This window comes from Centroberyx gerrardi, chromosome 16, assembly GCF_048128805.1.
Source record: "Centroberyx gerrardi isolate f3 chromosome 16, fCenGer3.hap1.cur.20231027, whole genome shotgun sequence".
Taxonomy (NCBI): Eukaryota; Metazoa; Chordata; class Actinopteri; order Beryciformes; family Berycidae; genus Centroberyx; species Centroberyx gerrardi.
This window is the reverse complement of record NC_136012.1, coordinates 7,537,948-7,550,705: the sequence shown is the minus strand read 5'-3', so window position 1 is coordinate 7,550,705 and position 12,758 is coordinate 7,537,948. Positions and strand designations below refer to the sequence as shown.

Here is a 12,758-nt window from a genome sequence, read left to right as displayed (position 1 = left end):
AAAACTCTGTAGAGCTAATTGAACAGCTCAATGCTGCGATATTAGGCTCATGAGACTATTCAGTGAAGCAACTGATAACAACAGTAGGACATTAAACCTGCTCAGACTACTGGATTATTTATAGATACACAATAATCGGACTTCACTGTTGTCAAAATTCAAGAAATACCACCTGCCCTACTGCATTTTTAATCTCAGGATGCTAATAATAATAATAATAATAATAATAATAATAATAATAAACTTTATTTGTATAGCACCTTTCATACAAGAAATGCAGCTCAAAGTGCTTTACAACAAAGAAATTAAACTTTCATTAAACATTAAAACATTAAAACTTGATAATGATAGGGAGAATAAGATAAAGAGGAGAATAGAATACATAAAATGCATCTTCACATGAAAATAGACATAGAATGAGCATAACATAAGATGGAAAATAAAACCCACTGAAAAATAATAATAAAAATAAAGTTAAAAAAATAGAGTACATAGGATGCATAAAATCAAGTAAAATACAACATTTTAAAAGAAGTGCAGCAGTGAAGTAAAAGTGAAATAAGTGTGAAGCAAAGTGCAAAAAAGAGTTTCAGGCCTGTATCAGGAGCTAGTTAAAGGCTAAAGTGAAGAGATAAGTTTTTAGCTTTCTTTTAAAAATATTTAGCGAGCTGGCTTCCCTGATATCTATAGGTAGTGTGTTCCATAGCTTTGGGGCGTAATTGACAAAGACTGCATCCACGATTTTCTTTCGGCTGTTGCTGGGAACCTCCAATAAACCAGCAGCAGATGATCGCAGTGTTCTTGAAGGCAGGTAGTGAACAAGGGAGTTAGCAATGTAGCTTGGTCCTAGCCCATTAAGGGCTTTGTATATAAGGAGGAGGACCTTAAAATCAATTCTAAATGTTACAGGAAGCCAGTGTAGAGCAGCTAAAACTGGACTAATGTGCTCTCTCCTCTGATTTATAAATGGTCGTACTTTAGCTATGTTTCTAAGTTGGAAAAATGATGTTTTCGTCACCTTGTTAATGTGGGACTTGAAGCTTAGATCTGAATCTAGGATAACACCAAGATTTGTAACCTCAGATTGAATCCAGGGAGTCAATGTTCCCAGATTATTAAACAGCATGTCTCTTTTTGTTTTAGGGCCGACTAGTAGGATTTCAGTTTTGTCCTTGTTTAACTTTAAAAAATGTTTGCTCATCCATTTATTTATTGCCAAAATACAGGTAGTAATGGAGTTTATAGCTGCAGCATCATTTGGTTCAGCATAACTATGGAAAGATACATTGTGCTCTCTAATGATGTCACCAAGTGGCAGCATGTATAGTGAGAATAATAATGGACCAAGGCAGCTCCCTTGTGCAACCCCAAAACAGATGTCATGTTTCTCAGACACATGATCTCCAAGACTGACATACAACTTTCTCCCTTTGATGTATGTTTTGAACCAGTTTAACACACAGTCAGAAAGACCAACCAACTTTTCAAGACGATTGATTAAGATATCATGGTCAATCGTATCAAACGCTGCACTTAGGTCTGAGAGGACAAGAATTGAGACCTTACTTTCATCAGAATTTAGTCTGAGGTCGCTGATTATTTTTGTAATGTCCTTCTATTATAGAGAGCTTGGGTATACCATCTTTTAAAAGCTGTACTCAAAAGCTAAGTGACATCCACACTGCATTTACACATTTACACTGGTCCAGTGGAGCTGCTCAGTGGCCAACAGTAGAAGACACACAAGCAGCTTCCAGGTGTGAATGCCTACATACGTTTCACTGTTTAAAAGATGTATTTTAAACATACAAAATACATATACTGGAATCAAATATATGGGAATTTATTTTGCTAAATTTGTAGTTTGGAACAAGATATATTTTGAAGTATTTTTGCCCATTTCTGCTTACATCAAGCTGCTAGTTCCTGACTCCAAGGCTTGCTGTGATTTATAGTCTGCCTAATATAACTGCAGTTGTATATATTCCATCTTAAACTTCTTATGGAGGCTCAGGTCTTTCATTATATGCAACATATATAACAGACTACATATTTTACCAACCAGCACACTGTTCTTTATAGTTCTATGCTGGGGGATGCAGGATCAACAAACTTGCTCAAATGTCTGGCGCTGCTGTCGGGTCGAGGAGGAGGACTAAAACTGAACTCCATCCCAAACAACACCTCCCTCCCCCTCTGTGTGGGCTGGATCAATCCCCTCCGAGGTGCAGCACGGTGCGCTTTGGACGCTCTTTTGTGCCGACAGCCATCAGACTGTACAGCACCTCAGTCTCAGCCAATGGGAGGGAGCTGAAGCCGGGTGCCTGTCTGTACCAACTGTCTGGGGTTTTTCCACTGCACGACTGCTGTTTGAATGCCTAGCTATATATTTCTGCACACATTTCTATGCTCCCTCCAGCTATAAATAAGTTCTGATAATGAGATCAGACGACACTTTTCCACTTTTCCTTTACATATCGTCGCTGTTGGGTGAAAACCTTGTATCTCCAAAAGTTTAACTTTCAGGAACTAAGAAAAACAGCCTTACTTTTAGCTTGATGACAATCCATTTGTGATGTTATCTAATGGGTTCTGAAAGGGTTTCACAAGCCCAAGAGGTCAAGGAGAATTATTTTCAACCCACAGAGGAGCATGTAATCCTTCAATTGAAGTGAAAAAATAAAAATCACCAAAATTGGAGTTACAAGGTTTTTACACAACATCTAATGTCTTTGATAAAGTGGACAACAACTAATGCACATATGAGATCTGTATGTCTTGCACATAATTTACCTCCATCTTCTACAGCTAAATTCATCCTTTTCATTTTTATATTTGTACTTAATACATTCGAGTGTAATTGTCAATTGTGTTACCTTTAATATCCCCATTTGCTGTATTCTTATTCATATCCTATCTTTCTTTGCTGTATCCTATTACTGATTTCTGCTGCAAAGACCCAGTTTCACAATGAGGATCATTACTGTAATTTCATCTTGTCGCATATTTTCTAATCTTAAAAGAGCAGTTTTGATGAGAGGAGCAGTTGATGATGATGATGATGAAGCATCTCAATGTGCCATCCTCTGTGAATGTATCTAAACTTGCTCTCTTCCTTTCATTGCTCAGGTAGCTCTTCAGGTGAAATGAAACACAAACTCAACTTCTCAGAAATGTTTGCATTTATTTCCTAAATGCTGGTTTAAAACTAGGCAAAACTAGACCTATAAAACTAAATTCAAACATCGCTACTAGCACAGTTGAGCAGTTATAAGATGCACTAAATTTTCTTATTCCTATTCTGAAATCTTGACTGTATGCTTACTGACAAAGAGCGAAATGCTTTGTACCATACATTTTATGCTGGAGACAGAATATCATGACTGTTGAGCTGTGTGTGTGTGTGTGTGTGTGTGTGTGTGTGTGTGTATGTGTGTGTATGGTTATGTGGTTCCTTGATAATGGTCCGTGCTCTCCACAGCCTCCCTGAGCGGCTGTGGCTTCTCCAGGCTGAACATGAGTGTGGGCTCCCTGCTCATTGGATCCGGCTGGTGCCAATCACCTTTCATGGGCGGGGCAGTTGGATGAGTGGCGAATGGGTGCGCCATCTCTCGGTGGGGGGGCGGGGTGAGGCAGAACTCCTCCTTCTCCTGCTGCTGCAGGTGTCTGAGGATGACCTTGGACAGGAAGTGAGGGTCTTCCTCATGCTCGTCTACAAGGAGAGAAGAAGAGCGGGAAGTTGCATAAAGGCAGATCTGGGGTCAGTTTGGGGATTTTCCACACCAAGGTGGTTTCACAAAAGTCCTGCTTGTCGTCTTTTTCTAAAGTAGTTCGAAAGTAGTTCCCTGGTCTGTATAGCCATGAAATCTACTCACTCATATTCACAAAGATTAACTTTTTTGCATTCTCTGAAGTTATGAGAGTCAGTGAATTTTCCTACACATAAATTATGGGTCAAAATTAAAACATAAAGTTCCCCCAACAGTGAGGGATTCTGCTGTCTGCTGGACTACATTTCCCCTCACAGAATCAATCCAATCTCCCCTTAGTCTTGGAAAACTCTTCCATTTTCATCTCTCAGGCTGAGGTCAAACACTTCTTTGAAGAACTTGGCAATGATGTTAATCATATTGCCAAGAGCTTCTTAATAACCAGATATTGAGAAGCTCTTGGCAATATGACTACCATCATATTGCCAAGAGCTTCTTAATAACCAGATATTGAACGTCTATGGGAGGATCTGAAGCAGTGTGTGTGAGACTGGGGTTTTCACAAAGATGAAGGGGCCATATGAGCACAAATCACTCAGAATGATTATGCCTAATGGTATTTAGCATCGACCGTAAGTTCTAGGAGATAACTGGACCAAAGCCAGAGAAAAGTTCCTCACAGCAACAGGCCCAGTATGCATCAACACTGGCAAAACTTATATAAAAGCACAGGAGTGGCATAAAACGTGGAAAGTGGAAAGCTGAAATCTCCCAAAACAGTCTGTCTTGTGCCGTGAGATGGGTACAAAGGTCACACACACACACACACACACACTTCCCACCGTTGAGCAGGATGAGGCGGTAGCGGTTGCGGCACTCCAGCGACTGCTCCAGGATGTCCTGCAGCGTCCTGTAGAAGAGGAGGACCTGTTGCCTGCGCTCCGGCTCCCCGAACCCAGCGCTGCTCTCCTGGGACATGCTGTAGAGCGTCAGCAGGGGCGTGGCGTACTCCACCACACACTCATGGGCCTGCTCACACACACACACACACACACACACACACACACACACACACACACACACACACACACACAAGAGTAAATGAGACATCCAGAGTCCTCAAAGGTTTGGGAGACCTTTGAGGACTCTTTGAATGTTTCAGTACCATGTTTCACAGGTAGATGGTGCTATTGCTGTGTTTTCCTGTTCTTTGGTTCTCCACAAGCCAGTTCCAAGGTTTAACCAGGAGGTGGTGCTAATGATGTGCTGTACAAGGGGGAACACTGCCTGAGGTGATGTACTGTAGGTAACCAATAGCATCTTCAAGACTCCAGATCCAGACTGTATTTGGGCATATGACTTTTAGGTTTACTGGCATGGATTATTGCCTTTTTCAACTTTCTTAACCTATCATAGGCCAAAGTACAGGTCATCAATGTTCAGAAGGCAATGCAAATGTAAACATTCCTTTTACAGCCTCAAAATCAGTTTGAAACTCATATTTGGCTGTCACATACTATGAGTCCTTTCGTCAAAAGCTTAGATAATGAATTTTAGAGTGAAACGAAATTCTTCAAATCAATACATCACCATGGGAATTGAAGCAATAAGGGCCGAGATAAACCAGGAGCTAACATTGTTTTGGATTTTGGACTCAGACTTTATTTGTCTCAGTCTGGGTCTCAGCTCAGATATTTTGAAGTAAATAATGTCAGACAAAGAAGCATGAGAACTATATATATACCTATACTTGAAAATATCGCCATGTATCATTTCCATAATCACTTTGAAAGATTTTTTTGGTTTATTTTGGTGTCGGTCTCAAACGAGGCTCAACTTGCTTTGGTTTCAGTCTTGACTTGGACTCAACCCTCCACTGACTTCACCCAATTATAGAGTTAGTTTTGACTAGTCATTGTTAGATTTGCTATATCAAACACATGAGATAAAGAGCACATTGGAATGCTATCCAGAAATATTGAAAAACCATACTTAAACAGCTCCTTGAGTCTGACTCTACCCAGACTCTCTCTCTCTCTCTCTCTCTCTCTCTCTCTCTCTCTCTCTCTCTCTCTCTCTCTCTCTCATTTGAGCTGTGCAGTCTTTACAAATCTGATCAAAGGAAAAAAAACAACACACCAGCACACTGAATCTTTCAACCCACACTGGCAATAAAAAGACCAACATTGAGTTGAATTACAGCACAAGTAAAGCTCAGTGGGCGCCAGGATGTGCATGGACTGCTTTCTGTATCCTGGTTGTTACAAACCCACCCAACACTTAGAACAGGGTTGGGCAGGTTACTTTCAGATTACTGATTATCTGCTTAACATTGTGATCAGTAATGTTATCCACAGAACTAACAAAGTAATGTAAGATACTGTAGTTACTTTAAGTTCCTTTAGGCTCCTATATGCCCCCAAAACCTATAAAATATGCACTTTCGTCTCCAATTTACAATCTAAAATTTTAAATTCTGATCATATACAGCCAGTACCAACTATTATTTAAAGATGGATGAAAGTATTTTAGTATCTATGTTCTTACAGATTTTTGAGTAATCCAACAAGTATCTACATTTCAAGTAAATGTAACTTAATTACTTTTTTTGTTGTTGTTTTTTTTTACATTTTAACAGATTACTTATTACTCATTATTTTTTGTAATCAGATTACTTTCATCCTGTTTTATGTGATCTGCAATCTTCAACCCCTGACTTCCAATCACCTGTACGATCCCCGCCTACCTTCCCCTGCTCGTCCAATACGCTGTAGACGCTGTGCTTGTAGACCCGCCCCCGCACCCCGGCCCTGTCTATCTCGGTGTTGGGGAGGTTGTCGTGGAAACGGATGTTGTTGTCCTCGTCCTCCAGCTTGTGAGCGATGTTGGCGTTGAGGGGGACGAGGATGAGGAGCTTCCTGGAGCCGCGCCCCTTGAAGGGACCGGCCTGATGGGTGGCACGAAACGCTGCGATGGAGTCCTCCAACCCTGGGTGGAGACACACACACACACACACACACACACACACATTACACAACCATCCGGAAACTAGTGGGCTAGTGTGAATGAGCCTCCTGTGAATCAGCCTCCTCCGTGTGTGTGTGTGTGTGTGTGTCCATGTTACTGACGTGGCAGCACCAGTCGCAGGTAGCCCAGGTAGAAGGACCAGGCCAGGCCGTGAGCCACGTTCATCTTCCTCCCCTCACAGATGTCTGACACCTCCACCTCCGACGGACCCTGCACACCCACCACGGAAAAAACAGCCGGAAGGATGTTACAGCATCTCACCTCTACTCAGGACCCTGCAGACGCCTTTGGAGGCGTCGGGCCAAAGAAGAAAAGGACCTGCACCTGAGCTGCTCTTTTCTAGGTAGGGTGACTGTGTTTTTAGACAGGAGACAAAGGAGAGACGGGATTACACCCAAGGTCTTTGAGCTGGATTTGAACCCAAAATGTCGCCAGGTGCCATCAGGACTCAGAAGCAGTGGATCAGAGTAACGTTAAAGATGATAGAAAACAATTTTTATTCATACTTAAAGTAATCAACACATTCTTTGAGGTCGCTTTGTGAGTGTCACGGTCCCTCTTGGCAATGAAAACTTATTTTCAACCTATTTTAACTGCAGAAATGCCAAATTAATGACCTGACTTTTCTCAGCAAGACCAGGATAAGTTCAGTGACTTTTTTGGACCTATATAAAATTTGTCTCTTACATACAGCTGATTCAGGAGTCAATATTCTCTGTGGATCCAAATACCACAGGTATCTAGGAGACAAATTATATATAGGTCCAAAATCACTGAACTTATCCTTTAAAGGGAATAACACTCACTTTACCAATCTACATTATGTGCAAGCAATCTATATGTGTTGTGGTTGACCATCCACCTCTTTTGGAGGCAGTAGTGCTAATGCTTCAGGAACGGCTGGTCATGGCTCTAATTGTTGCTACAGGACTTCTGAAAAGTCTAAAGTATGCTCCCTTTTACTAAAGCTGAAATATTTTTCACCTCTACCTAGGAAGTAAGCTCTCAGCGCTGTCAGAGACGTGCAAGAGCTTGACCTTTCCATTGAAAATAACGATAAAAAGCACTGAAGAGAGATTCCCAAATGGCTATTATACATGTATTCCTGTGGTCTAGGACAGGAAGAGGAACAGGAAACAGGAACAGGATTTGTGATGCTGGTGTTATGAAGTATGGAACTGCTCTAGCGACTCTTTAAGAGACTGAATTTGTAGACTCACAGGTTACTTGTTTCAATTTCTAAACTCAAATGAACTTTATTGTTAGGCTAGTGCCAGTCAGTTCTTTACCAGAAAATATCTTAATGGAGATTCTCAGTGGAGCTCTATATGTGAATTACAGATTAGTTTCTTTTCAAAGACTCATAACCACGTCAGAACCATTTTCCTGGGGCACAGGACTCGCAAGCAGTAGAGACTGAAATGTAATGGTCTTTCCTTCTGAGCCGTAATCCTGAAATTGTTTTCAAAGCAGTTGTCAAAGCCCGGCAGAAACAGGGTCGAGAAGCCCTGGGTCACGATGCCCCGTCTCTCTAGCTCTATTTTCTCTAACCCACCATGCTGGTCCAAGATTCCTTCAAGTCCTGTGCTTGGAAATTGAAGCAGTTCCTATTGCAATGTTTTGAGTTTTTTCAGTTAATGGCGCAGCCCTAGTGTGCGTGTGTAGAGAAAGAAAACAGAGAGCAGAGAGGATGAATGGAAGTACGAATAAACAAAGTGACAAACAGAGACTCCCAAAACAACCAGGACAATGCTGTCTGTGAGTGTCGGGCCTCACCAGGACTCCCAGGGTCTTGAACAGCGGGTAGAGGGCCGAGGCCAGGAGCAGGAGCGTCCAGCACTGGCTTTTCTCCGGCAGAGGCTGTCCGTCCAGGTAGAGCAGAAGGCCTGCCAGTCCTGCGGCCAACAGCGTCCTCCCACCCAGACCGCAGGCTGCCAGCATGGGGTGCAGCAGCCCTCTGCCTCGGTACCTGGGAGAGAGAGAGAGAGAGAGGGAGAGAGAGAGAGAGAGAGAGAGAGAGAGATCGATTGTACTGGGTGAATAAAAAAGACACACATTAAGGTGCTAATTGTGGCATTTTAACACGAATTAAGCATTACCGCCTTCATTCAGAGACAGACAGAGCTAAAGCTTTTAGTTTCTGGGAGTGGCAGATGGTGGAAGGAGTGAAAGGCCGATGGAAAAATCACTTCCGCTTCTTTATCTTATTCAGTAAAGAAAGAGAAAACGAATGCACACAGGGAGGGGGAGACATGAAGCGACGTGGTTTATGGGAAACATTTTGAGAAACACTAACAATACCACTGCTGTGATATAGAGGCTATCAAATGTCACCACAGACTCACTCTTTCTCTCCTCTTTCCCCAAATGACTATAACACACACACACATTCACACAACACACCTTCCCCTCACCTCGTGTTCGCGTGGCAAAACATCTCCTCTGCCAGAAGACACAGTCCATGCAGCAGAGGGCCCAGGGTCAGGACGAGTATCACCATGGCAACCAGGCCGCATGACATTTCGGGAGACAGAAGCAGGAAGCCCGCTATCGCTATGGCGGCCAGCGACGAGGCGCACACCTTGGGCAAGCTCCCACGAGGCCGAGGGACCAGAGCCTCCTGACCTCCGAGGCGCTGCATCTGTTGGGGAGCGGTCACCCAGTGTCAGGGTACAATCTGGCAAAACATGTGCTGGACGTGCCCTGCTATTAAAGGGGCAGTTCACCCAAACAACCCCCTGTATTTTCACATTAGTATTGTTCTGTGAGGCTTCAGACGGTGCATTTTTCTCCCATTTTCATCATTTCACTAGGAAAAAATGTCCTAGGGAATTCAAACTCAACTCCAAATTCAACAATAACTCCCAAATCAAATGAATTTTTGTACAAGAGTGTTCAGTTTTGGACATGCCTTACATCATACAGACAATACATTACATTTGTTTGTTTAAGTGCCAGTTGAAACACATTCTTAACATTTTGTGTGTTCTGCAATGACGGCACACCTTGTATAAATCATCAGTCAATCGTCATTTCATCAGTTGAATGCAACATTACAATAAGAACAGAGAGCCTACAGTATATGGCAGCTGGCTGAAAAGCCACTGAACCTGTCCACCTGCAAGTCTACTGGCTCACATCATGGTGTGAAATGTAGGGGGTTATGGCTGATGAAAGACTGCAACTGTTAAAGATACAATGCAGAATTTATTTGACCATCCACATTTTGGTTATATTCACTTATGTTCTTGAAGAGTTTGACTTGTAAATGGAATCTGTCTAAGGTCTTAAACTGCTGCCGTGGTCATCATACATTAGTACACACACACACACACACACACACACACTGGTAATGTATGTATCGGACAATTATCAGTAATTATATCTATCTATCTTAGATAGATTTTGACAATTTTACGCAGAATATGTTGAATTTATTTTGATGCAATGTTCAAAGACTAATTTGTAGACTCATTTTGATGTATCTCTGCCCATCTGTAGTAACGCCTTGCTACCCACACACATACAATTACACACATCCAAATGTGCAGCTATCCCGTACAACCACAATGCAACTGGAGCAGTGCTTGCTAAATGGCAGAGTAAACTATTCCCAAACAAAATCAACCTGTTTTGAGTTTTAGCTATGCTGAAAAAGAGCCAACATACTTTGATTCTCTTCTTTGGGTCAGAAAGCCTTTTTGATCTCTGTCAACGGTGCCTGATGCCTATTTCAAGTGTGCACTGGAGGAAAATTTTAATTTGGCAAGGGACACTTACTCCCTGTCTCCAACAAAGCTGCATTTTAAAACTAGACCAGCAAAAACGAGCCGGGACTCACCTTGATCCGTTCACTGTGATCCAGCTAAAGAGAGATTTCCTTTGTCTTCCCTCCTCCTGCCTTTCCTCTCTGCCTCCCTCGCTTCAAACCAGCACTTTCGGTTTTGATTTCTGTGAAACTCCCCCTCTTCTTATGTTACCTTATTACGCGAAAAGAGATGGAGAGATGCATCCAGAGGGAGGTCGAGGCTTGTGAGAGAGGAAGTGCCGGCTTTAAATGATTGTGTAATTTCTGATGTAATCTTTGCCCTTTGCAGAGCCAGGCCTGGAGCCAAACCACTGTCATTAAATGCAGAATAGAATAGAATAGAATTGAATATAGTTGATTTCACAGCTCTCATCTGCAACCATTTTATAGTGGCCATTTTGCATCCCTCTTGATGCATCATGGGGACACCAAATGGCACAAGCGCAATTATAATACAAAAACATACACACACAAACACAATAAAATACAATAGAATGGAATTAATAGTATGCTTTAGCTTCTTGTATTTTGGTGGAACACTTTCATTTCAGTAATGTGAGATCTGCTCACTCAGGCTTTTCTCCTGCCTCTCAGTATTGATAGATTGATAGCAAAGCGGGCAAAATTACATCAGCAAAATGACACAGAGCCGGCACACACGGAATGAAATAATAACCTGGTTCTGCGGCGTGTTTGCTCATGTGCCGGGGCATCGACCGACGCATGTCAAAACATGTACATGTAGCCTACAGCTCCAGCTACCTGAGTGTTTGGAGAGAGGGACGTGACTGAGGAACTGTGGGGCGTCACTTCTATTTCCACACAAAATAGCACTGTTCAGTCAAACTGTCACGTACTGCAGTGAAATGGAAATGAAAATGAAATGGAATTAGCAAATATGTTTCAAAACTCCAGGGAGTGCATAGCATTTTCTATTTCTTGTATGATCAATCACTGTTCATATTGATGCACTGTGAGTGTATGGGTTCTGAATTCATAGGTTACTAGTGCAGTGCCCGTTCCAAACATGCCTGTTTGGAACGGGCCGATCGCTTGGCCTCTGGTATTGCTGCTTGCAGCTTTCTCGAGAACCGCTCATCCAAACAACTTCACACTCGACACTGCACGTCCTTGGGTCCCCAGCAATACACCAGCCAAGTGTGACGTAGATCGGACGAACGGTTCTCGAGATATGCAAAGGACACACATACAGACAGAGATTCCTTGCTTTATAGTATGATGAAAGCATGTGTTTGTAAATGTTTGGGCAACAGACAGGTCCAGTCAGTTCCACTGGCCTTGATGGGAAATGCCTCATTCTGTTAAGGGCGTGTCTGTTTCTGTTTGTGTGTGGGTGTGTGTGTGTGTGTGTGTGTGAGTGTGCCAATGCTCAGTGGTGAGGAAATAAAGGCTCGGTATCCATACCAAAGGTTCATGCATATTTTATTCAAGAGTAAAAAAGTGGATCGTCCCATGGGGCATGCTTACAGTGTTAGTGACTGGGGAGTCAAAACAGAAAGAGAGAGAGAGAGAGAGAGAGAGAGAGAGAGAGAGAGAGAGAGAGAGAGAGAGAAGGTAGAGAGAGAAAGAGAAAGAAAGAACCGTGGCACAATTTCTATGGCACAGGGTCTCCCAGGGGGGTTCACCTCTCCCAAAGAAGCACAACAAGATCAACCAAGGAGCAACGCAACGTGAAGAGCAACCAGCAGAGAGAGAGAGCTTAAATATTAAGAATAATGTCCATAATAAATAGAATCATAATAATCATAGAATCATAAATATCATCAAATAACAAGAGGAATCATCAAGAATTATGATCAGAGAGAGTACACTTTTTTCCTTTAAATTGTGACGGCAACACACCGGCTCTTCTGTTAAAATGTGTCTTGCTGCTTTTTGCTTGGAACAGCGCAAATTTTAACCATGCAAATCATGCTTTTGGCTGCCTGAATGCCTGTGCCTCTGTATATAGTATGGTCATTCATCAATGCTAGTTTAATATTTGTTATCGTTATTAATATTATCATTAAAAACAACTCCTGTACATTGACAAAGAAGAGAGGAGAGAACGTGGACGGACACTTTGAAGAGAAGCGTACTGTCTGTTCTGTACAGCGTCGAGAAAAACAAAAAGAAAAGAAAAAAAAAGAGAAACGGGAAACGTATCCAACACAAGTCATGAAAAAAACATGAGAAACCAACGGAATATAACA

The 12,758-nt window shown here is 42.2% G+C and overlaps 1 protein-coding gene across 1 annotated transcript; it reads right to left on the bottom strand.

The window, feature by feature from the left end:
- Window positions 1-3,172: 3,172 nt before the first annotated feature.
- Window positions 3,173-10,654, bottom strand: sting1 (stimulator of interferon response cGAMP interactor 1). Its single transcript, XM_071927172.2, has 7 exons — window positions 10,579-10,654; window positions 9,152-9,378; window positions 8,514-8,706; window positions 6,839-6,947; window positions 6,457-6,698; window positions 4,553-4,739; window positions 3,173-3,712 (listed from the first exon to the last, which is right to left on the bottom strand). The coding sequence occupies exons 2-7, from the start codon at window positions 9,376-9,378 to the stop codon at window positions 3,444-3,446; spliced, it is 1,227 nt and encodes a 408-aa protein (XP_071783273.1). The 5' UTR covers window positions 10,579-10,654; the 3' UTR covers window positions 3,173-3,443.
- Window positions 10,655-12,758: the final 2,104 nt, after the last annotated feature.

Excerpts from the sequence above, each read along its gene's own strand:
- sting1 (XM_071927172.2), bottom strand. The coding sequence starts at position 9,378 with ATGCAGCGCCTCGGAGGTCAGGAGGCTCTGGTCCCTCGGCCTCGTGGG. Across the intron at positions 4,740-6,456 it reads TATTGGACGAGCAGGGGAAG|GCCCATGAGTGTGTGGTGGA; the intron begins GTAGGCGGGGAT and ends GTGTGTGAGCAG. Across the intron at positions 3,713-4,552 it reads CCGCCTCATCCTGCTCAACG|ACGAGCATGAGGAAGACCCT; the intron begins GTGGGAAGTGTG and ends CTCTCCTTGTAG.